Source organism: Parasteatoda tepidariorum, chromosome X1 (assembly GCF_043381705.1).
Source record: "Parasteatoda tepidariorum isolate YZ-2023 chromosome X1, CAS_Ptep_4.0, whole genome shotgun sequence".
Classification (NCBI taxonomy): Eukaryota; Metazoa; Arthropoda; class Arachnida; order Araneae; family Theridiidae; genus Parasteatoda; species Parasteatoda tepidariorum.
Genome location: NC_092214.1, coordinates 77,349,255 through 77,376,411, shown reverse-complemented (window position 1 = coordinate 77,376,411; position 27,157 = coordinate 77,349,255). Strand labels below are relative to the sequence as shown.

At 27.1% G+C, this 27,157-nt stretch overlaps 2 protein-coding genes across 3 annotated transcripts in view; one reads left to right on the top strand and one right to left on the bottom strand.

The window, feature by feature from the left end:
- Positions 1 to 2,047: 2,047 nt before the first annotated feature.
- Positions 2,048 to 17,955, top strand: LOC107437474 (cysteine protease ATG4D; the record flags this gene model as incomplete). Its single annotated transcript, XM_071187337.1, is given in 7 exon segments — positions 2,048 to 2,242; positions 3,104 to 3,290; positions 3,625 to 3,701; positions 5,734 to 6,156; positions 11,236 to 11,312; positions 12,122 to 12,241; positions 17,730 to 17,955. Coding segments are annotated over 7 exon segments (1,241 nt in total), but the record flags the coding sequence as incomplete, so codon positions are not given.
- Positions 17,956 to 22,576: 4,621 nt separating this feature from the next.
- LOC107437475 (Adenylate kinase 3) overlaps positions 22,577 to 27,157 on the bottom strand; it is a 35,923-nt gene continuing 31,342 nt past the window's right edge. For both annotated transcript variants that reach the window (XM_071187590.1, XM_016049490.3), the window contains exon 5: positions 22,577 to 25,951. In XM_071187590.1, coding sequence (XP_071043691.1) covers positions 25,852 to 25,951 — 100 coding nt within the window. In that variant the 3' untranslated portion in view covers positions 22,577 to 25,851. The remainder of the gene's footprint in view (positions 25,952 to 27,157) is intronic.

Genomic DNA, 27,157 nt, shown 5'->3' with positions numbered 1-27,157 from the left:
TATACAATGTGTATATATATATATATATATATATATAGGAAAAAATATTGTCACTAAGAGAACAATCCTATCTAGTTGTCATATTTTGCATATTTTACTTTTAGAATTATTATTTTATTTAATTGCATAAATAAGATTTTAATTACTATTTAATTCATAATGCTTATATATTTATTAGTTTCTTTTGGGAGCTGATTTAGTATTTATAAAATGTGTCTGAAAGGGAATTTTGTTCATCTATTTGAGTAGAACCCTGAATGGTGTTAAGCAGAGCTAATTTTAAATTCAACTGACTCTTATGTTATAGGTGCTAAATATTTACTACTTATGCAAAATATCTTTCTATTTTGAGAAACCAATGCCGTAATAACTTTTTTCAATGAATTTTTGAACATCAAATTACATTAAATAATAAATTTGTAACAAAAACTATCAGTGCTGAGCGCTATGCACAGTTTTATGCACAGTTTTGATCGTTTGCTTTTTATGATTAAGAAGAAGGCAGTTGTAAAAATATTTTATAAAAATATTAAAAAAATACTTCAAAATATTTTAAAAGATATTTATTCATTTGGGCAGAATGCGGTTTGAAATGATTCAGCATAAATAATTCATAGAATTTAAATCTTTACTTGTTGTAATAAAGACGCATTAATAGGAGGTAAAAAAGCACATGACTGAACATTTTATGCACCAAAACTTTAATAGTTTTTTAACTGTCAATGAAATGAAGTGTTCATATCAATTGCTTTAAAAAAGTATTAGGATACTTGCTTGGTTAGCAGTGTCAGATGCATAAATGTCAGAAATGATGACAGTCAGAATTTTCTCCGGTTTCTATATAAAACTTATATAACATCTTAACTATTAGTTCAATCAACTTGGGTGTGATTTCACTCAATTCAGTGTAAAAAATGACATAGTAAACATATTGCTTGTCTAAATAATAACATGTAAATTTTGTCCTCTTTCTCCCCTTCCCCTCAGTGAATTATAGATAAAGACTTCAGCTCATTTTGGAGGTGAATATTAACTTTAGATATTTATATTGGGCCTTAATCACATTTAAGTTTCTTGCTACTTTAATATCATGCCGAATGTAGTTCTACTGTATCTTGATTTTTTGTATGAATTCCTTGAAATATATACCTTTGTGGTTCACTGTTGACACAAGTCAGTTTTGATAGTCAAAACCTTTTTATGAAGATTTTTGAATGACCTTTGAGGCAAAAGTCTGCTGTAAGTATTTATGATTTAATAGTTAGTAGAACACAAAATAATGGTCAATGCAGGAGTTTACCCATTTCACAAAGGGCAATTTTTTGTGCAATGCAATATGAAAGTTTTTAGCATATTTAAATTGATCTGTTTTTCCTAAAATTCCAGATCTTCAGTTTTTACCTCCCAAAACTTCAATTTTTTTTCTTGCAAAAATAAACTGAAACATTGTCTTATAGTTTATACAGAAGAAAAAAACATATCCTGAAAATTTTAACAAAATAAAAGATGTTAAATATTTAACCTTGCCTGACGCTTAAAATCCTGAGTCTTAACAAAAATATCTACTAAAGAGGTTTCAGAATTTGAAAAAAAAGATTGAAAAGAATTCAAAATAAGCTTTTTATATGAATAACTAAAGTTTCATGATGAATATTGCTCAAAGAAGGCTAATAATTCATCATACTTCATAAATATTTTTTTAAGAGCTAAGGATTATTGCTTCATTTATCATAACTTTCAGCAAATATTTTTCAGATTTTTCTATGCACCTGTTTTTTGGAACTTTATTGAGATAAATTAGCTCTCCTAGACTGTTAACCAAAGTAGCAACAAGATCTGAAAAGGAAATTTTTATCTTTCAAAATTAAAAATGAGTGATGTCATCACTACAGGAAACATATTCACTTTATAAAACTAATTAACATTCAAAAGCTGTTATGTAATAACTGAAATGTTATCAACACTTTTTTATACATAAACTATAACATTATTTTCTTAAACTTCGATATTACTTTGTTCTTAACTTGGCTTTTAATTTGTATTTTAGATGGTACTCAGTTTTCACCAGATGTCTCAAAGCAATTGAAACTTGATCTTTTGAGTAAAATCTGGCTCACTTATCGTATAAATTTTCCAGCAATTCCTGGAACTGAATTTGTGTCAGACTCTGGATGGGGTTGTATGTTAAGATGTGGTCAAATGATGATGGCGCAAGCTTTAATATGTCACTTTCTTCATCGAGGTATGTTTATAATTTTTAATGATTTTCTAAATCAAACTGCCGTAATACACCTTATAAAACTTTGTATTTTTGCTTTAAAATATATTATACTATGTATAATTGTAAAGTTTTTGTCTATTTCTAAAAATCTGAATTCTCTACAACAACATGAGTCCAGTGAACATAGTCCTCTTTAACTAACAATATTTAAGTGAGTTATGAAGGAACAATAATTTTTATACATGTAATAAAAAATTCTTAATTGAATAAAATTACCACTTTAAAAGGTAAGTTTCTTTTTTTTTNTTTTTTTTTTTTTTTTTTTTTTTTTTTTTTTTTTTTTTTTTTTTTTTGAAATCATTCATGAAAAAAAGTCAAAAACAGAAATGGCTTAGGTTCTAAAGACAAAAGCTCATATTTTAAGGCTGTGTCATCATGTAAAAAAACAATATTTAGCAAATAATTTGCTACTTTATAACTGATGTAAGTTTGTAACAGTTATTAAGTTTTGTGCATTATTAACACGTAGATTCTATTCTAGTTCTGGTACAAAATGTCAAGATGAAAAACCACAGTTTTGAGAAAATTAAAAGCATTTTTGATCTATGTTTTTTTTTTATTGTGGCTTTTTTATTTTAAATAAATTGTGGCTTTTTTTTATTTTCTTAGGATAAAGAACTTCCGAAAACACCCTTTGAGCAAAAAAATAGTTTTAGAGCATTTCAAAGAATATATTTATTTGTTTACGTAAAACTAGTTTATTATTTAACAAAAATGTGGAATATTGTAAGTTTCATCAACATATAAATACTTTTTTGGCCAGACTATAATCATAAATTATTGATTGAATATCTTGAAAATGTTCATATTTAATACACATAGATTGGAGAATAGCTTCAGATCAACCAGAAGAATCTAAGCAAGTCTATAAGATGATATTGCGCTGGTTTGGAGACTCACTCTCGGATAATAGTCCATTTTCTTTGCATCGTTTAGTCTCAATGGGAGAAAACTATGGTAGAAAGGCAGGAGACTGGTATGGACCAACACATGCAGCTCAAGTCCTTAGGTGAGCTTTTTCCTTTAGTTAAAATTTGTAATGCTACTTAAATAATTTATAACTTCTACTATGCTTCTTACAGCTTCCAAATTTTTTAGCTAAGTATAGTGAGCCATGCCCCTAATGAGTTTAGGGAGCTATTTTCCTAATTTTCTTTGTCAATCTCTCTTTTCTTTAATTCTTTTGTATCTTTATTATTTTATATATATGTATGTATGTGTATGCAGCAGATGCATAAATTTTCAAAATCATTATTTTTTTCTTTTGTTAATTAATAAATTTTCTGAGTCACACATAATTAGTGACATAATTACTCACACTTAATTGTTTTTCTGGTTTTTAGAGATGCTCTTCATTTATGTCGAAAATATTATCCACAACTAAAAGATGTTTGTATGCATGTTGCTTTAGATGGAATTGGTAAGTTTACTAAAAATATAATATTATTTCCTCTTTTTTATAATTTTCAAATTGTTATTTTATAAATAGAAAAATTATCAGGAAAACAAAAATGAAGTATTTTTGTTTCATAAGAAATTTAAAAGAAGTGAGTATTGCCTAGAGCAGGTTTTTAAATTATATTGGGTACTGTTATGCTAACTCTATGGGAACAATTTTTTATTTCTTTGCTGTAAATGCTGGAATACTAAAATCGTTCAGTTAGGAATTTTATCACTAAATTTTAAAAGTACTACCATTTGTATCTGTACAAAATTTGTTTATAACAATAGCTGGCTGAGACAGGTTAAAGGTTTGCTTCATTTTGAAGAATAATAATTTTAAAAATAAACATAGTATTCTTAAAATAATCGCTTAATTAACAATGTTTTTAATAAATATATAAATTAAATTTACAGACCATAATAGTGTGTGCTGATTTATAATTAATATTTAATTAATATGTATTATTAGTTATCTTATTAATATTTAATAATTCTTAAATGTACCAAATATATAATTTCTGTAATTTAGAAAGGAACTGAGTTTTAATCTTCCATTATATAAAACATAATTTTAGATGAAGAATATTTAGTATAGATATAAATAGCATATTTTCTAAATGCTTTGATTATGATCTTCCTAAAATGTGCTAAGTACAATTGTTTCCAACTTATTTTGATCTTTTATCACAATTGTTCAAACCTCATTTCTGCTTCAAAAACACAAACATAGATGTACAGTGCGTAAAAAAACAGACCATTCTGAATAGCTTATATCTTTTGATCAAAGGATCGGATCTTTACAGTCTGGGACTTAATCTTAATGGTTCGAGGGGTTGACATCAAATAACTAATTAGTGCAAAAGATATTTTAGATTACAAAATCAGACATAAAAGGTACTTTCTCTTAAAAACATACCTTTTTTTCAACAAATTCGGATTACTGACCCCTAAAACATAGAGCGTAGCAATCTGGGAAATATAGACTCAATAGTTTAGTCAAGAGAGCAATCCAAAGTTTTGGCCCCTTAATGTTCATTTTATTTTTCACATATTTCTCCATATCTTTGGAACGATTTAAGAAAATTGAAAATTTTTTGCACATAATTATAAAATTCGTTTATTGAAAGATAATTCCATTAAAAAAGTAACTTTCAGTAAACATTTATTATTTTATTTATTAATAGTCCTAAATAATGTGAATTTTTAAGTATACCATTTTTTACAATATGGCAAAATACAAAATTTGAAGAGCGAAATGCAACATTTGAGCAATTGGTCAAATAGTTCCCAAGAAATCGAATTTTTTAAAAATTTGCGTTATTCCAGTTATTAGAATTCAGAATCATTAGAATCAGTGTCTTTCAGAACATCATCTGTGTTGGACTCAATAACATCAGTAGTGTTGTCATATATGAATCCCACTATGCAATGGATTCTACATCCTCCTCCTTTGCTGTGTCCCACTAAAAATCTTCACTCCCATCCAATGAATTCCAAATTTTTCATCTCATCTAGTATCATTTGACGCATCTTGTCTATAAGAGCAGTGTGAAAATTTCCTGTTTTTATAAGTATTTCTGGTATGAAATATTTTTAACTTAAGGTAATTTTGTTGACTATATAATTTTTTAAATTTTAGAAATGTCCATGTTTGGTTTTATTTGACGATCAACTAATGCACCCAACATACCAGAAATTTGCTATCTCATAATCAAAAGTAGGGGGTTGACTTATTTATTAGGATTTATGATAACAGATAATAATTAAGTTATAATTTTATTCATTGATTGTTCCATGATTCATAATTGCAAAATTGGGACAGATCTTGCACTTTTATAACAATGAATTTTAACTTAATAAAATTCTCTATCATCCATAGTTAACCTCGAATAACTTGTAAAACTAATTAATATTTATAAAAAGCACTAAACAAAGCAATAAAAAGTTTTATAAAAACAATTGTTTTAGTGAAAATGATTTAATAGTTTCTGTATTTCTCTTTTTTTCAGTTTTTAAACAAGATATTGAAGATTTATGCCGAAAACCATCTAAATGCAAACTTCAAAATGGTACAACAGAGGAAAATGAAGTTTTGGCAACTAGCAAAATTCTTCCTCAGACCTCCGAAATGCAAAATGCTTCAGAGGTCAATATGATTTTAACTGAAACAAATAACTTGGATTTTAAATCTGTGAAAGATAGTATAGAATTTGATGATGCATGCCCATCATACTCCGAATTTGGTCCACCTAGTTTTAATACAGCTCAAGGATACTGGAAGAGCTTGATTTTATTTGTTTCAGTTCGATTAGGAAACGATAAAATAAATCCATTTTATATACCTTGTCTGAAAAATCTATTGACTTACGAACAATGTATTGGGATTATTGGAGGCCGGCCTAAACATGCACTTTACTTCATTGGCTGGCAAGGTAACAATTCTCTACAATATATTAATTTTTTAAAACTAAAATTATGTGTTTTATCTGTCTGAATGATGAGTAATATTTAAAATTTTTTTTAAAAATAAGTTTTAAGTGTTTGATGCTTTCAATGAAAAAAAGTCATTTTAAGATGCAATTATAAATATTTTATAGAATTTGTATTGATGTTTTTACTTCAGCACTCATCCTTTGCAACCAGACTCAATTGTCAGAGGAGGGAATTTATTAGTGTAATTTTTATAATCTTACCTATGATGATGGATATTTTTTTTTATTTAGTAGTATGTTTTGAAACATGTTAAATACAAAGTTGTCTTCCAATCAGAATGAATGTTACATAGAGGGCATAATCTAAAATTTCAACTGACTTTTTTTTATAACAAAGCTACATTAATTGAAATATGCAATCAGAATTTTCAGGAAAGTAATTTAGCTTTACACCTTTCTGTTATGAAACTTTTGAAAATTATCTTTTTTGTGCAATTTATCTTTAAAAAAATTTTCCGCATTGTATAAATCAGTTTTATAAAAATTTAATGAACTAATTTTAAAAAATATCTAAAAGCAGATAACGGTACAGAATTAAATTATCATTTCAAAATTGCTAATTAAAGAAATTTTTTTGTTTATTGATGCACCATTTTCAAACATTTGTTCAGAATGATAAATAAAATATTTAAAAATCGAATAAAAGGGGAGAGGAAAAGGTTCAACTTTATTCAGTCAACATTTTATTTCAACTTCATCTATACTTATAATAGAACAGTTCTTATGGGGTTAAAATAGCAAATAAATTTCCTTAAGTTAAATTTTTTTCCTTTCTCCTTTTATATGTTTATATTAATGACATGTTGTTTTTGTTTAGATGTACTTAGATTTTTTTTTTAAGTTGTAATTTTTATATTTATGTATTATATTTAAGAAATTGCAATATAGTAAAAAAATATAGTATATTTTAAGTTGAAACAAATATATTTCAATAAATAATTTTCATTAATAATTGTAAATTGAATATATTGGGACCGACAATAAATTACGAAAGAAAACAAGTATTTTTGATCATCCTATGCCAGAAATCAAGCAATAAGCTTGTAACTTATACTGATTACTTTGGTTGTTATTTACAATAACTGCATAAAATTTCATAAACCTAGCTTAAATATTATGGAAATATGGACATTTTTATAAAAAAAATTATTATTTTTGTCTTAATTTTTTTTTTCTCAACTTTAAAAATGTTCCTTAAAATTAAACAAAGTTTTTTGAGCAATTAAAAAACAATTATTAAATTATTGTTTCAGAACTTGAAAGAAAAGTCGTTAAAAATTGCACGAGATATGACTATTTAAAGTAGATATTTTATGCTGCATATGTGCGAAAACAATTTAAAAAATCTTTTTTTTATAATTTTTTAGTGAATCATAATTATCAACTAATGGAAAAGGTCTGATTTGAATATTTTAAAAATTTAAAGAGTTTCAAGCAATTTTGTAATTTTTTTACTTTTTAAAAAAAATTTCAAGATAAAAAGGGGTTTATCCAAATTTCATTTTGTTCTATTAAACAAGTTTTATTAATAATAACACTGGCATTGTGGGCTATCATCCTCCATAAAAAAATTTCCTTTTGCACATTTTCTTTCCTTATACCATCACAGTTTGGTGTCCAAACAATTACTGTAAAGTATTATCATTAGTTATTAAATTTTATCTTATAATAAAATTTCTGGGAAACCCCTTATCATTTTAAACTTCTTTAAAAGAAGTACAAAAACTACTTAGATAATTGCTTGAAACTAACTAAATTTTAAAGACATTCAAATCAGACTTTTTTCATTAGTTTCAAAATACAATTCACTACAAATTTATTAAACATGCACTGTATAAAAGGACTACTTTAAACTGTCATATCTTACACAGTTTTTAATGAACATTTTTTTAAAAATTAAAACAATAATTTTTTAATTACTTTAAAAATTTTCTTTAATTTTATTAAATATTTTTAAAGCTATAGCAAAAATATGTAAGACAAAAAAAAATAATTTTTTATGAAAATGTTCATATCTCCATAAAATATTTAAGTTAGGTTTATAAAATTTTATGCAGCTAATTCAAGTAACAATCAAAGTAATCTGCAGGTTACAAGCATATTAATTTATTGTCGGTCCCTGAAACCTATAAAAGCCTAAAACTTAATTGCTAAGTATAAAATATTGCATGAACTAATTGAAAGAAATTGCCTCTAAAGTTACAAAAAAGAAAAAGGCTCTAAAGTTACTAAATAATCTTCTAAGTATTTCTTGAGAAATTTAAAAAATGTTAAAAACTTATAGTGTCTCTTTCATTATTATAGGGTAGTGTATGTTATATGAAATTTTAGAAATAAATAATGTTTCAGATTAAAATTCTTGTTCATTTACAAGAATAATATTTTTATTTTAAAGGAATTTTTTGTTATTTTAAAGGGCATTTTTATTATTTTTAAGTTCATTTATTGCCATTTTTAAGGATTTTTCTGAACAAACTTAAGAAAAAGACTACACTGGGCATTATCCAAATGTCAGCCAAATATAATTTTTTTTCACATCAGAATAACATCGCCCTTCTCATTAAATTTGCACTTAACAAAACCAAGCAAATTTTTTAACAAATATAATATAATTAAAATAAAAAATATGACAAATTGTGAATTTGTAATAAATGCGTTAAATTCATTTTAATTTTTTTTCAAGTCTGTTTTTGCTGCTTACAGTGGGTGATAGTCAAAAATTAAGAATCTTTAAACTATGAAATCTAATATCCTGTAGACTGAAATGTCTGATTGACTTTAGATCGACTTACCTACTTTGCCATTCAATTTGCTTTATAGTGTATACCTGCTGGATAAAATTAAATGTACCAAGTAGAACTTTCAATTTCAAAGCAGCTATGCTGCTGCAAAGTGAGAATATCTGATCTAAACAATATGTTTTTGAATGAAAATACTAGTCTAGTATATAAGAATTGAATTTATTAAGCAGAATACTTAGATGTAAATTGCAATTTCAAGTTTTAACACATTATTTATAGTGCAGTTTGGAAGCTTTTTACTTTTTGCAGAAATTCATCATATCATGTTTGCATATTTCAAATATGTTTTATTTCAGTTTCATTTGAAAATATGTTAATACTTTAACACTATGGATAATAAACTTTGTGAGGTGATTTTTATATAAAAAATTAAACGATATTAATTATCTCAAATATATATATGTGTGTGTGTGTATGTTTGTATTTGAGAGGGGGAGAGTGAAATCAATATTCTAATATTTAAGAGCAATAAAGAAAATGTAATTAGCAGGCTATTCTGACTTAACTTAAATTTTTAAATTTTCAAAAAAAATGTTTTCATGAAAATGTCAAATCTACCTACCTACTTTTATTTTAAAGGAACTACTACTACAAAAGCTACCTAATTTTACAGTAAATTTAATTCATGTTTCAATTTCAAATATGTGCCAGTAATCTTGGGCAACGTTAAAATTTTGACATTGCGATGTATCATCACTCTAGCATCGCGATACTTCAATACATTACTATGTTCTGTTACATTAATGTTTTACATTTGGTATTGCATAATTTTGAATTCTTTAACTGTTTGATTGATAATTGAGATAATTATATTCTTGTTATAAACTCAGTCCTCTGTTACTTAACAAAAAAAGTGTCAGAAATTTGTCTAGTTATCAACAATAAGTAATATTTTTTTTAATAAATAAATCACATCAGTGATGTAACAACACATTGAAATTAAAAAAAAAGGGTAGAACAACCTGTGCAGGAAAGGGACGTGTGGCAAAAATTTGCCTGCTGCAGACTATGTTTTTAAATAGGTAAGTAATTATAAATATAAAATTAAAATACACATTGAGCTAGCCTTTATAAAAATCTTTATTAACAGAAAAATAAAAACTTTGCTGGTGGATTGAGAATGCTTGAAAACTTAAGAACAGCTGTCACCAAAAGGCACGTGTATCTTCCGAGTCATCTGTTTACCCCCTTGTAAATTTAGTACATTGCTATCAATATTTATTTTTTAAAAAAAGAATCTATTAAAAAGTCAAACGAATCATTGAATGAAAAAAAATAATTAAAAATTCGCATGTTGGTAAGTTCCAATTGTTTTTTATAAACATTGCATTTTTTTATATTTCCTAACTATGATTATTATTTCTCAATAATTTAAGACTAAAATGTATGAAAAATTGTGCTTAAAAATGATAAATAACTGGATTGATTGTTAAAAAATCAACATCAGAGAATTTGCACAAATAAAAGAAAGCATGTTTCAAAAACTAAGAGATTCGTGTTAGAAAAACATATATCTCTGCTTAATGAGTTACAATGGAAGAAGCATGAGGAAAGATAATGGTAATCACCACAGCAATCACTGATCTAAGATCAGAGTAAAATGCTCTTAGCGCGAGATTGAGGTCATTGATGTCTGATTGGGAGAATTACTCGACATGTGCTTGAAACCATCAATGCACTTTCAGGAACAATGCTCTTCATTGTGCACATAGATATCAATGTCTATGATGCATCAGGAAATATACACATCACAGTACAATCGCAATTTGCAATGCTTTGTAAAAAAATCAAATCTAGACATCAGATCGCCGATTATTACTTAACATTGATATTTACTGATGTATCGCCCTGTCCTGATCCCTAATCATAACTTCAATTTATTAGACATAGTTTATAGCACTGTGATATTGCTATTTTGAGTACATTGCATAATGTTTAAATGTAGAGCAATGTAGCCAATTATAACTCTTATACCATCAAACTGTCTTCTTAATCTGTTTTTAATACACTATCAAACTAGCTTTACAACTGCATTTTATTTTATTACTTTAAATATGTAACATTAATTTTGCCTGGCACAGTATACGTATTCTCAGCTCTCTCTACATTCAATCAACGAAGAATAGCAACATAAAAAAAGAGCTGGGAAAGATGAGTTGTATGTTTTGTTGAGATTTTAAGATTCAGATGTATTCTTTCTTTTTTTCTCTCCATGTAGATGACAAATTAATTCATCTCGACCCACATGCATGTCAACCTGTTGTAGATATGGAAAAAGAAGATTTTAATGAAAAGGTTTTTTTTTTTCTTGTTTGTTAAATTTGTATTATTTAAATATTGAGGTTTATATTGTAATGAAAAGTTTTGAATAAATTTTTTGAAGATTTACAGGTAATGTAAAATTTAAAACTGAATTCTTTAAAATTGGATATCAAACACTTTATTACCAAATTTATAAAAATCTAAGTAATAGAATATTTTTTACAAATATTTTTCCTAAACTGAAATTTCACACATAAATACAATTAGAAGAAGGAAACGTACAGCAAGCAAAAAAATGCATCTTGACAAATTTTTTATCAAATCAATGGATATTCATATAAACTTTATAATTTGAGGCATCCACTTAAAATGCACTTATTGGTTGGGGCAAAAGATAACTTCACTTAGTCAGATACAAAAACATATTCTTTGAATAAGCATTTTTTTTTGTTGACAAATTTTGATTATTGACTATTAAGATATGAACCCATTATTGTCAGAAGACTTATTTACTCTAAATCAGAAACTCTTTGCATCAATTAATAAAACAAACTTTTACAAAGATAGATTTATGCAAAAATTTTAATAATTATCTAACATTTAAATGCATTCAAGTTTTTAAGGTATAAAATTTTGAATAAAAATCTTATTTTTGCTTTTAAAATCATGTTGTTTAAGATATAAATATTTTATCCTTACAGTTCAAAGTTTTACATAAATATCTAATTATTAGTGCAGAAATATCTGATCATTAGATAAAAGTTATTGATAGTGTAATGTTTTTTATTTTTATTTTGCACCCTATACAATTGAAGTGTCAGATTCAGATTCTTCTATTTCAGTCATTTCATTCATCATCAATTAGAATGATCTCTTTCACTGAGATGGATCCAAGTTGTGCTATTGGCTTTTATTTCAAAAGAGAAGAAGAATATCAATATTTTGTCGAAAAGTTTCCAGAAGTATGTGTCTTTAATTTTTCTATTTATTGCAAATATGATTACTTACATATACAGTCAAACCCCGCTATTGTGAACACGGTTTATAGTGAACTCCCGGATATAGTGAACGAAAAGTTTGGTCCCGTGCACTGCTATACACGTATAATGTTATTTTTTGTGGATATAGTGAACCAAAAACAGTGAGGAAGTTGGATATAATGAACTTTTTCCTGTCTTCGACTGATTTTTTTCTTCGTTTTCTTTTTTGTAATAATTTTGAAATTTCTTGTTTAAAATAAATGCATATACCGATTTTTAAACCCATCTATAGAGGGGAATGTAGCGATAAGCATTTCTTGTTGTTTGCTTCTTTTGTCTCACTTTCCCATCCCTAAACAAGCCAAGCAGATGTTTCCAACCCACGCAGATGATGCACCTGTTAGGTGTCAGTGGGATCAATATGTATTTTCTGTCAGAGGGAATGAGTAATTATTCATTATTGGTCAAAGGGTTGGACACTAATATGTGTTGATAAGGCCCTCATTTCAACTCCTTTTAGCTCTCTGCTTAGTTAAAAAAAAAATATATAAGAAACCTGCAAGCAAGTGTCTCAAATTTAACTATGGTTAGCATTCGAAAAAGCCGCAATCTTCTAGTATCTGAACAAATGTCGATGAATTTGCTAAGCGATTTAATGAGACTACTTTCATATGCTCGAATGGCAGGTTAGACAGGTTTAAAAAGCGGAATAATAGAAATTCAGGAAAAATTATCTGATAGTCGGGAAGTCTTTCCATATCTGATGTTGAGGATTGCTGATCAGCTAAAAATNTGTAGCGATAAGCATTTCTTGTTGTTTGCTTCTTTTGTCTCACTTTCCCATCCCTAAACAAGCCAAGCAGATGTTTCCAACCCACACAGATGATGCACCTGTAAGGTGTCAGTGGGATCAATATGTATTTTCTGTCAGAGGGAATGAGTAATTATTCATTATTGGTCAAAGTGTTGGACACTAATATGTGTTGATAAGGCCCTCATTTCAACTCTTTTTAGCTCTCTGCTTAGTTATAAAAAATAAAAAGAGCAACCTGCAAGCAAGTGTCACAAATTTAACTATGGCGAGCAGTAAACGTTCTCCATTGATGATAAAATGGGCAGAATCAGAAAAATAGAAAATGGATGCAATCTAGCTGATATTTGCAGGGAATAAAAACTATCCAAATCTGCAGTTTGTAACACATGGAAAGAATTTAGATGGCTGAAAAAAGTTGAGAAAAGCAGATCGCAAGGATGCTCAAGAAGCATTACTGACGTGGTTAGCATTCGAAAAAGCCGCAATCTTCTAGTATCTGCACAAATGTCGATGAATTTGCTAAGCGATTTAATGAGACTACTTTCATATGCTCTCGAATGGCAGGTTAGACAGGTTTAAAAAGCGGAATAACAGAAATTCAGGAAAAATTATCTGAGAGTCGGGAAATGTTTCCATATCTGATGTTGAGAATCGCTCATCAGCTAAAGATTACAAATTTTTTTTTAATCTTTAGCTGAAGAAGAAGAGTAATAAAAAATAGCACATTTTTTGCTACTACATAATATTTTTCATTCATTTAATTGAATAATGTGTAATAAAAGGGAGGAGTTTGGGAACCATTAGTTAAATTGCCTGCGTAACGGATATAGTGAACTCCCGGTTATAGTGAACTGAAATTTCGGTCCCTTGAAGGTTCACTATAGCGGGGTTTGACTGTAATAACTCTTTTTTATAAGATTAACTATAGGTGCAGAATCCATTAAGTATGTCAATATTTATGTTGATTCTAAATACATTTATATCTTCAAAGTATGTTTTGACTTATTTCAAAATGATTGAACTTATTTCAAATTATGCATTCATTCCAAAAGGTGTGTTTTCATTTTTATTTAGCTTATATTTTAATGAAATATGATGTGATAAGGCTATAAATTTTTAATAGAGTAGGACAATATGGCATCCTCTATAAGTGGGGATTTTGTTATTAATTTCGATTTATAGTGAAAGAATTGATAAAGTAATGCAATATGTTTCTTCCTCCCTTTATATATTTGACTGAAATAAAATCCAATCAAGAAAGTAAAATGCCAAATTTTTGACTTAGACATTTAGAATTGCTCAATTTAGTTTTAATCACTTTTCAATGTGCTTGATTTGTACCGATTTTCTTGTAAATCCATGTGGTATTTCAATAGTTTTTAAAATCTATATTTTTTTTAATAGGATATTATTACGATACATGCAACTTAAATCGTTTATTTGTGCAATTATTTTTTTATGTGCTTGATTCATACCAATTCCATCAAGGTGTTTCAATCTTTTTTTTCCTTTTTGACAATTATTGCTACCAATTTTTACTTGGATTTTAAAACCTGATATATTTTTATGTGTTGCGACACATGAAATTCGAATCTTGCTTTGGGTAGTCATATTTTATATGCTAGATTGTATATCGTAAATCTATGTGATGTTTTGATTATTTTTCTGCAGTTTTTGCCTTTTATTTGCATACAGTTTTTAAAATTACCAATATATTTCATATTGCAACATGTGAAATTCAAACTGCACATTTGACTAATTACTTTTTATTGTGGTGCTTTATTTATTTTTTTTCCATCTGTTTTTTGACATTTATTGCAACTGATCTTTTCATTTCAGATGATTTTAAAAGTTTCAATACTTTTAATGTTATTTATTTTAGCACGGGATTCTCAAATCACGCCTTCGAGTAATAATTTTTTAACACTTCCCATTTTCATGATTTCTTTGTAAATTTTGTCACCAATCTCTTTTTTTTAACCAGCTGTTATTACCACCTATTTTGCGATTTTTAAAATCCTTTTTTTTAAAGCTATCAAGACTTGAAAAAAACTGTATGTGTTGATGAGAAAAAGATTTATCAGATACATAAGTTTTTCTTTCCCCCTTTGAATTTTATTAATGTTATTTTTTGCATAAAAATGATAGTCTATTATTTAAAAAATTTTATCAAATTAATTTGAAATAATGTTCTTTGTATGAAAAAAGTTAAGTATTAAAAAAATTGATTAATTTGAAAGTGAAACTATCTAACCACAAAGCTTCTTAACATTTTCATATAATTTCTTGTTCCAGCAGTAACATGTTTGTAGTTTACTTGATGACTCTATTAGATGGTTTAGATAAATTTGATTTAGATTTAAGTTGTAGTGGGATTAGGTGTTACTACATTTTTGAATTTTTAAAATAAAATACTATTACTGATAAAAAATTGACCATTGAATAACAAAAACTTTAAAGAAATCATTTAAACAATTTTTCTTTCAATGTCATGCCAAATAACATATGAAACATCTCTAATTTATTTTTAATAGAGTGACCAAGCCCTCTAATTTTCTCCCCTTGAATTTTTTCTTATTATGGCTTGTCATGAACTGTCCTTTAAAAGTTAATGAAATGTAAATTTGCATCATTAGTAATCAAAAGAATATATTGTAATGTTGTACAAAAATCAGTATAATGTGTGCAAATTAATAAATTTTAGGTTTCCTGATCTTAGTAAGACTTATTTTTATTCTGTATTTATTTTATCTTGACTTTAAACATGTGGTATTCACATTCTTCTATTCTTATCAGTTTGCTGGATAGATGTACCTAGTTTAATGAAAATCATTGCTCACACCATATGTTTAACATGCATGCATTAACAAATATTTTGTCAATTTCTTGATTTTTTTTTTTTTTTTTTGAAAGCATAGCATGGTTTTAACATAATTTGTTTATCATTTATTAGTTATGAATAAATGTCATTTTTGTACTCTTATGATATAACCATTTCACGTTTTAACATTAGTTTTAAATGAATGTTATATTGAGTTGTCAATTGTTCTTTTTTTTTTTAAACAGTTTTTATAAGGGCAGTACTTGCCATATTTTAACACTATTGATTACTGTTAAGAACTTGAAAATAAAAAAATTTTAACAGTTACAATAAAAACAGAAATGACTCAAACTTATGTATAAGAGAGTAAATAAGTAGAATAAATCTCTATATTAAAAAATGTTATTACCATTTCAGAAAGTTTTTCCTCAACGTGTGTCTCTTTCATAAAATGCAAAAAATTTGGATAAAGAAAAAAGATAAAATAACACAAATTTACAGAAAGAATTTAAGAACATTCTAATATAAAAAGGAAGTTGTGTAATTTTATTCAACTAAAACTATACTTTTTTGCAACCACATACTTTGTCTTAAGATGAAATATGTGTATCACTTAGTTTAAATTCTTAATAGTTTTAGAGTGATTAAATTGTAAAATTTTCATTTTATATGAAAAAATATCTATCTACTCCAATATCTTTACTTTATTGGAAATCCAATTGGGGGTTAAATAGATAAAAAAGAGGAAACCATGAAATCTGAAAAAATAGTGCAAGCAATAGCGATTGTGTGTAGCAGGCATAGCCTATAATATATTTGAAATAAAGTATAAAAGCTGAGGTATTAAAAAGGAAACGAAGGAAATAAAAATATAACCAACAAAGCCGACGTCTTCAGGGAGTATTGGTCTCGGTAGCCATAAAAACAAAACCATCTCTAATTGAGGGAGAAGCAAATGCCTAAATTAACTCCCTCAGTACCCCGATGGTTTTGCATAGAAAAAACATGAAATACAAATAACAAATTAAGAAAAGAAACTCAAGCAAAATCATCAGAAAAATAAAAACTCACTTATTCACAGGTCTAGGTTTTTATATTTTTTTTCTTTTAACAGGGCGAAATTCAAGTCTTAACTGAGCAGCCCCAGTTAAGCATTCTATTTATTTGTTACGTATTTCTTTCTCTTGACTTCTTTCATTTTATTCTCCATCTGCGCAGAGTAATAGAGGGCGTTGTTTTCTTTAGTTTTTAATGTTTTCTTTTCATTCGGCTTGCTTATGAAATCGATGTTTGACCTGTGAATAAGTGAGTTTTTATTTTTCTGATGATTTTGTTTGAGTTTCTTTTCTTAATTTGTTATTTGTATTTCATGTTTTTTCCTGGACTTCTATACAAAACCATCGGGGTACTGAGGGAGTTAATTTAGGCATTTGCTTCTCCCTCGATTAGAAATGGTTTTGTTTTTATGGCTACAGAGGCCGGTACCCCCTGAAGATATCGGCTTCGGTGGTCATATTTTTATTTCCTTCGTTGATACTTTTTTCTGAAATTTCTGCTGCTATTTAGCGCGTTTTTTTCAAAGAAGTTTTATCTATTTTGAATTAAAAATATTTGTGTTTTCTTTTAGTTTTAAAAAGGATTAAGGCTAAAAGTATAAGGATCTAAGATTGCAAATCAATCTGGAAGGAATCACATAAGTAGTTCCCAACTAGTATAGACAAATGTTTATAGTGTGTTATTAATTAATGGGATTTTTCATTCACTCCAGGCTATTTAATGTTAGATTGTGTTATCATTGTAAATTATTAATGTTTCATGGTGGATTAATTTTTTAGATAACAGCCCCTTTAAAAAGAAACTTGGACTATCCTGTATTTGCATTAGTTGAGGGAAGACGAGCAGATGTTGAAGAAGTAGATTCTTTCAATGCTTATTCGCGTTCCAACTTTTCTAATGTACACAATTCGTCTTGTGATGAAGACTATATATTATTGTGAATAATTTATTTAAAATTAGATATATTTGTATATTTTCAAATAAAAATATTTGAGCTTTTTTTAATTGGCGAGTTTGTTATAATTGACTAAACTAAATTATCAATGATTTTACCTGTGAATCAAACAAAATTGATATAAGGGTTGCCCAAATGAAAAAATAGGCATGTATACAGTAAAGATAGCAGCGCCACCCACTCACAGTTAAAACAGGAGTGCAAAGCAGATTTGGTATAATTGATTAACCAATTTGCATGAGAGCATTTAAAGTCTCGTTACAAGTGGATGAATCTTGAGCAGAACAATGTTCAGTTGTACTTTTTTTTTTTCTTTTTTTGCAGAAAGTGATTATCTACACTCTCCCTTTTTTTCAAATAGAGTTCAGCACAGAGATTATGAAGCATAACCCTTTGTTTACATCGAACTATTTCATCAACTTAACAATAGTTTTATTACTGACCATGGTATTTGCAGCTCAGATATTGATGTACGTCCCCACAAAAATTTTAAACCATTTGTTTACAGCTGTGTCCTAGAACAGGCTGACCACTAACAGCTATTATTTTAATAATATCTACATTATGCTCACTTTCTAGCACTACTGTACAACTTTACATTCACTGTGATGGCATACAAACTGATTAATCAATTAAATGCAATCCGTTGACAAGCTCCTTTAATTTGTTTTACAACTGAATAGTGGTACTGCTATTATGCTCTATTTCTGGTATCACAAATATTGTCTTTTCATTTGGGTGTCTCAGCTTGTATTATTTTATATAAATTATTCAGGAAAAGAGGTTGCCCAGCTTGCAAGTGGCTAAACAATATAGAATAAGATCTTGGCATGTTAGGTGTCAGAAATTGTAGAACAGTGGCATTGGAAAGACTATGCAGGTGGAAGCTGACTGGGATAACCTTGTCTAGGCTGTTGTGTTTTTAAGAATATTAGCTATTATCTACAGGCTTACATAAATATTCATTTTACAGGGATGAGAGTAGTCAGAAAGTAAAAAAAAGGAAATCCAAGAATGATGGTGAAGAATATATATATACAAAAATTGGACAAAGAAGTGCGATTTCTAAACTTGTAGACCATGTGATTATAAATCCTGATGATTAATTTTAAAATTTTATGAATATGAATCCCGATATGAGGCTTTTAAATAACGTGAATATGAAACTCTATATCGAATTTAAAAAGTGCGACAATACAAATCGTGATGCATAAATTTTAGACCACGTACATACGAATCACGATGCATAATTTTTAAATCGCACGAATACGACTCCCAATGTCTAATTTTTATAGCACGTATAAATACGAAAATCGATGTTTGATATTACAACCTAAAAAACAAATCACGACATTAGATTTTAAGCTCCCATGAATACAAGTCTTTACATAGGGTTTTAAAAGCACATAAATAAAAATCGCGATATTGGATTTCTAAATCTCGTAAATAAGAATAGCAATGTACGATATTTTAATCGCCTGAATAAGAATCACAACGTTCCACTTTCAAATCAGGTAAATATGAAAATCGATGTTTGATAATAAAATCGCGATTTTAAAAATGCATAAATACAAAATGCCATATTGGATTTTTAAATCTCGTCAATAAGAATCGTAAAGTACAATATTTAAATAGCGTAAATAAGAATCACAATGCGCAACTTTTGAATCAGGTAAATACGAAAATCGATGATTGATATTAAAATCGCGTGGAAAAGAATCGAGATATTTGCAAAGTCTGGACTTGGGATTTCTAAAAGGCTTATTTGTATTGTTTTTATTTAGACATAATAAATAAAAATGTACAAGATTAATTGAATGAGCAAATAAATATCTTCACTGCAAATCCACTTCTACTTTTTTGTTTGCTTTCACTCCAGAAAATAGGAAGCAGCGACGTCTGAATTACGAAAATACGAGTTATCCGGCGAACGGATAAAAATACGGAAAATTTTATTTTCAGTGTAAAAGCGGAGAAAATAAGTAAAAATGCAGAAGGGTTAGCAGCTAGGATGCAGTATTGAATTTTCTGTTCATCTTTGAAAATCGTAAATAAATATAATTATTTTATTTTAACGACTGAACTTTAAAAAAAAAAAAAATCCGAAACTCTTAGAGAATCAAGAGTTTTTGATAAAAAGGCTGAAATTCGAGAGGCAAAAGCGGAAAAATCTCATTCCTGTGTAAAGGTCAACCAGTTTTATCTCAAGGAAATGATTTTTAGAAAAACTTCAGAGGGAGGATTGAAGACTTCAATACTTTCGCTTCACGGAAAATATTTTAAAAAATAAAATATTTTAATTTGTTCAAAATTTTTTTTTGCTGAAATTAGCGGGAAAAATCTGAAAAAAAAGTTGAAATCCGCAGAAGAATCACATCCCTGATTTTATATTACAATATTTTATGTAAGGCCAATTTTTTTACATGAATCCATTCTTTTTCATTTAACAGTATTAATATTATTATTAAACAGGGAAGTAAATTTATTTATGGTAGTTAGTATTTTGAAAATATGCATGGCCACTTAGATGTAGTAATCAATGTGTCTAACTGTAAAATTGTCACATTCAACCTCCAGCCTGGACAGCTGGTTGTAAACAACTCAGTTGTTCATTCCTGTTAGATCCATAAAAAATAAGTTAACTAGGATTCGAATCTTAAGCTAATCCTACACCAGAAATAGGCTCTACAGGCCAAAAGGCTACGAAAAAAATGGAATGCCCTGGGAACCACTTAAAAAAATATTCTAAAATCAAAAACATGAACTACCTTAACATACAATGTTAAATTAGATTAGCTCATTAATAAGAAGTTGGTTAAAACATTTATATTTACATATTTTTGAAATATTCAAAAAGAAAAATTTCTTCTTCTAAAAAAAACTTAATTTTAGAAAAAATATTAAATACATGTCTATTATTTTAGACAGAGAATTATAAAAAATACATAAAATTTTTGTCCCATAGATTTTTGCTTCATACATTAAAACTCAAAATTACCTTTATTTTAAAGACAGGTGAGTTACTTACTGAAATAAGAACAATGTAGGAAACTTTTAAAATAATTAAGCAACATTGCTGGAGTTAAAAATCAATGATTTGATACTACAAACCAGGGTTTGTTGATTTAAATCAGCTTGATTTAAATCAAATGATTTTTTTAAAAAAAATCATTGATTTAAATCAAAAAAAAAATTTTAGCTATATATATTGCTTTTAAAAGTCAAAAAGCAGTGTTTTAAATTTTTGATACTTTTATTATTTTCTTTTCTTAGTATTAAAATTTAATTTAAATAAATTGCTGCATTAATTAATTTTAGTTAATGAAATTACTTTTTTGGTGTGTGTTCAATTCCAACACATTTGAAATTACATTTTTAAAAATGTTTTGATTCTTGAGATTGAAAGTACAGATTAAAGTAAACATTTAATGCTGTCTTAATATAGACTTGCATAGCTGTAGAAAGTAATTAATAAACATGAATATTTTTCAAAAAATAATACAAATAATGTTAATTAAAATTCTACCTTTTGAATGAAAAAGCGTGAATTAAAATCTACATCATATTTTATTGGTGGAAAATGTGTATTTCTGAAGCTTGAGGTTATGTTAAAAAGAAATTACCCTAATATGCCAAAAACAGAAAAAGAAAAAAAGAGGGCTGATGAATTCAGATGTATTTTTCCAAATATAGTGTCATTCTTCCCTTTCAAACTCTTTCAAAGTCTATTTGATGCAGTAGGGTTATTAACTGGTATTTTTTTCTCATAATTTGTTTACAGTATCTTTGACATTATCAGATTTTCTGTAAAGAAATTTTGTGAAAAAAAATTCCAATGAGTAGATAGATTTTCTAACTTTTTTTTTTAGCTTAACTTATCTATTTTGATATAGAATTAAAAATGAATATTTTAATATAAAAATATATAGATTAAATATTTATTTATTATTTGATGAATGACTACATTTATAAACACAGTCTGCTACATTTATTTTGTCATTTTAAAAATCAAGAGGAAAAAAAAGAAATCACAATTTTAAATTAAAGTTATGGTTTGCTAACTGAAACTTTGTTTTAATAGTTAAAGTGCACGGGTCTGTCCAAGCCAAATTTACTACCGTTTAACGGTACCTTTACAAATTCAACTTTAGGAAAAAATTTGTGTTGATTTTTTAATATAATTTTTAATTTTCGCAACATAGGTAACTCTCAGAAAAATCCAGACAGACCCCTGAAGTATTCTTTAAATTCTCTATTTAATCTAGTCTTTAAATTTTAATCATGCATTTCTTTCAAAGCCATGTATTATAATGAAAAATTATTTTAGTTAGAGCTTCTAAAATATTGTTACAACATAGTTTTAATATTAAGTTAATTTGATTAAACATTTATAATTTTTTTTAATCATGAATTAAAGTTCTTACAGTGTATTTGAATAAAAATCAAAAAAATCTGATTTAAATCAAAAAAATCCGATTTAAATCAAAAAAATCTGATTCCTTTTATTTTTTTTAAAAAAATCAAAAAAATCACGAACCCTGCTATAAACTAGTATCATCATTGCCACCTTGACTCTGCATTATTTTTGCTTTTCTTACTTTCACTAATCTTAGAAAACTAAGCAGAATTCTAGTAATACCATTACAATATTTAAGATATTAGACAAAGATATTTGAATATAAAAATAATTTATTAGCAGTTTAATACATATATAAAATTTAGAAACAAGATAATACAACTAAATATATCACTATTATGCTTTTGAACTTTCATCCATAAGACAAAATTTGATCACATGCAACATTTTATGGACTTAAAAATATTTGTTAGTCATAAAAATATGCCATTAAAGGCTTGCTTACATTAAAGTTTACAATATAAAAGGTATTTAATTGCAGTGAGTAGTCAAAAATCATGCTCATATACTTTTATTGCAAAGAAATTATAAAAAAAAAGGTATTTACAGACCTATTCTCTGAACAGGAGATAAAAATCAGAATGACATAACATGCAGAAAAGTTGTAAAGATTATTATGTGTCATGTTATAATCACACAGCTAATGACAAAAATTTTGAATTCCCAGATCAGAAAACACTGATGTCAGAAACATTAATTTTAAAATACTAAGCTCTGAGAAAACTCAAACGCCAAAAATATTTTTTTATTACACAAGCATGTATTTAAGCAAGGAAGAAAAATATGTTGTAGCAGACTATGAAAGATATACAGAGAGTAAAACAATATTAGTATCTTAATTTTTATAGAGAAAAGGTTACGATTCCTATTTTAATTGAGTAGACTGCTAAGTGTTGATATTTAAAGTTAGGACCAACATAAAACCTTATAACCCTTGCTATATATGCTCAAATAAAATATAATTATGTTAAATTAAATCAGGTTAAGAAAGCCAGAATAGGGGTTTCATGCCTCTCGCCAAATTAAAAAGATTGACATTGAATTAAAAATTCGACAATTTTTTTATTTGAAACGTAAAGCTCTCTTCATTCAAAGGTCATAAACGATTGCTAAATTTAAACAAAAAGCATAAAAAAAAACAAAAAGTATTTTTCTACCATATTGTTTTAACTACATTTTAATAATATTTAAATTTTGTTGATTTACAGCAAGCAGCTTCTGTAATCTTAAGAAAACAAAATAAATTAAAATTAATAAAAAAAATTTTTTGGCACAATTCAAATTGTATGTACAAAAATACCATTAAATTGATTTACGATGAGATAATAAAAAAATCAGTAATATAAACATGCAATACATTAAATACACGCATAATTTATTTCATGTTTCTTTTAATATTGCACTAACTTCCTGATTTCCAACAAATTGCTTTCTTTTTATATTAATACAGTTTTACTATATAATCTAAAAATATCACAATAGATTTTTGGAAAATACAGCAAACTAGCTAAACATGACATGACTTATATTTAACACTGTTGAGACGATAAAATGATTTGCTCGTGAGATATGCATTTAAATATTAACTTAATACTAACAACAATTTAACTTGGGATCTACTAATAATGTTTCATTATTACAACCACTTTAGAAAATATATTTTATCAATCTGATTATTATCTAATACTACTTTTAATTGTTATTAACTCCTATGCTCATTTTCAGTTAGATTTTAAATGTTTTAAAGTTCACTTTTAATTTAAATGTTCATTTTCAATTCAAATGTTCATTTTTAACAAATGTTCACTTTTAACTTAAAATAACCAAAGATTTTTTTTTCAAAGCACTTTGATATGGAATGTGTGAAAAACGGAAGTTCTGACTATAAAACTAGCAAATGATATTTAAATGTTCGATAAATAAACAAAAATAAATAAAACTGATTGTATATAACATAAGACAATGTTGAATAAATTAATTAATACATGTGTGTGATTTTTTTATCATAAATAATTATAAAGACATAAGTACATAAACTATATAAGTACATAAGTTCAATAGATGTAAGGCCTTTTTAGATGATCACAGCAATTAAAAATATAAGCAGCTTAAAATTTTATAAGCATTATACTATGGTATATTCAATTTGTGTTTCTATGTTGTATTTCTATATTGTATCTAGAAATACAACTTAATTTGACTATGAAACACAACTGAACTAAATCTGATAAAGGCAAAAAACCAATGTAGATTCCTAGAAGAAAAATGTTTTCTGAACCACAAAACACAAGATAATAATCTTAAATGATAGGTAAATATAAAAGTAATTATTTGTATAACACTCTCAAATATATATATATATATATATATNTTCATATATATATATATAATGTAAGTACAATGCTCAGTTGTATCAACCCTACAATGAATCACACAACTATCTTTAAAAATGATAGTTTAAAATACTTATCTAATACCAAATGAATAAAAAAAAATTACTCTTAGAGTCATGTAATCTTAGTAACATTCTACAAACATCATAAAGCTTACCATAAATATAAACATTTGTTCCTTTTTAAAATAATATATTGCTGGTTTAAAAAAATAAATTTAAAAAAGCTTTATATACTGTCATGGTGTTCATGTTCATAATACATTATTTAAGCAATAAATAAGGATTAAAAAAGAAGTATAAAACAGTAGTGTGTGTATATAATGTAATGTAAAAATGTCAAGTAATGTAAGCACAATGATTCTTTATCACATAATCAACCAAATGAAAACTTTTAAATTACCAACATTAACACTTGTATTGTAAGATTAACCGTTCGAGTGAGGCGAAGTGCTATCGCGCTTCGCTTGTTATGTGCCGAAAATGCGGAAAAGCGTGATATCGATTCTCTTGTTTTGTACCAAAAATTTAATAAGAATAAAAAATATTTTTGTTGGTAAAAATTACTTGTTACATAATAATTAGTGTTAATTATAACCATTTCTATTGTTCGCCAAAAAAAATGACTACGCATTTCATTCTGCATTATTAGCATATATATAAGAAAACTCTTCAGCACTCAAACGGTTAAAACATAAATTAAAAGTTTTATTATGTCATCGAATTGGAATAAAATAGAATAAATTAAATTAGAGTAAAATAAAAATTGATCATTTTAAAATAATACTGCTAAACCAATTAAAACATTAATTTTGTGGTGCATCAAGGCTTACTAAACCAATGCATATAGATATTCAAAATTACAATGCGTTAAAAAAAAGTTAATTTCATAACATTGCATGTAAAATTAAATAGATCTTATTGATATTAAAAAAGCATTTACAAGACTTGAAAGATTGAATAAACTAAAGATAATGCATTTCTTCCCCTCAATTAAATAACTTTTTAAATAGTATTTCTGAAGTAATTATGAGGGATGAAATAAATCACAATACCTAGTAGTAATATACATAAAAAAAATAACCCCAAAAAACTCCCGACAGTCCAAAAATATGTTCCACAGAGAAAGTAATCACACTATGTAGCATCTTTCATAATTTTTTCAAGATATAACTTGATTCGGGGCCATATTTCATTAGACTCTTTGCCAGTAAATTCTTGTAAAAGCATTTTCTTCCTGGATCGAAATGAAAAAAAAAAGAAATATTTTATCAAACAGGCTTCAGCATTCTACTATCAATAAGTTCTATGAGCTTTAAAGAAGTTAAATACTGTGCGCACAAAAAAAATAACCTGGTTGTGGATCATATTTTAAGTTACAAAATCAAATGAAAAAATATAGTTTCTCTGAATAAACACACTTTCTTCTACAGATTTGGATTTTTGACCTTCATAATTTCACTTATAGCTGCAATCAAAAGATATGGTCTCAAAAGCTTAGTCAATAGATTGGTTGGAAGTCTGACCCCTTAATGTTCATTTTACATAATACGTATTTTGCCATTTTGCATATTTCTATTGCTAAGTAAATTAAATGTTTTTTCATATAACTTTAGAACTTTCTAATCTCAAGATAATTCAATACAAAAAAACATCGGAACTGATTTTTTAGGCATCTGCACCCGATGTTTGCAGATTTTTTCTCTGGCCAAGCTGATAATAATCTAGCTTGAGTTATATTGTATCGGGTTGTTCGGAAAGTAATTTCGTTTTTCCGACAGAGAATTTAATTGTATTTTTTCGAACCTAACTTCACACTTAAGCCGCATTATCATTATATGTTTTGAGAGCTGATATAGCAAGGCTTGTGAGTGAAAAAGTTCAATTAATTCAACACAGTAGTTTTTGGTTGGTGCCCTTTTAAATATGGAGAGCAATAAACAGCATTTTCGTCATATTTTACTTTTTTACTATAGAAAAGGTAAAAATGCTGTTCATACCAGAAAGAAATTCACTGATGTGTATGGAAAAGATGTGTTGACAGTACGCCAGTGACAGAATTGGTTTGCAAAATTTCGATCCGGCAATTTTGATGTCGAAGATGCACCATGTTCTGGAAGGCCCACTGATAAAGACATGATAAAGGCATTAGTCGATGCAAAACGGCGAATAACACAACACGTGAGATCGGTAAGAGGTTAAATTTATCGAATTCAACTGTTTATGACCACTTGAAACACGGAGCTACTTGAAAGGCCTGGGTTTAACCTCGAAGCGCGATATATGGGTTTCCCATGTTCTGACGGAGTGAAATTTGTGCCGTCACGTTGACGTCTGTGATTCGCCTCTCAAATGTCACGAAAATGATCCATTTTTGAAGAGCATCATTACTGGGGATGAAAAATGGGTTGTCTATAGCAATGTCAAACGAATGAACAAAGAT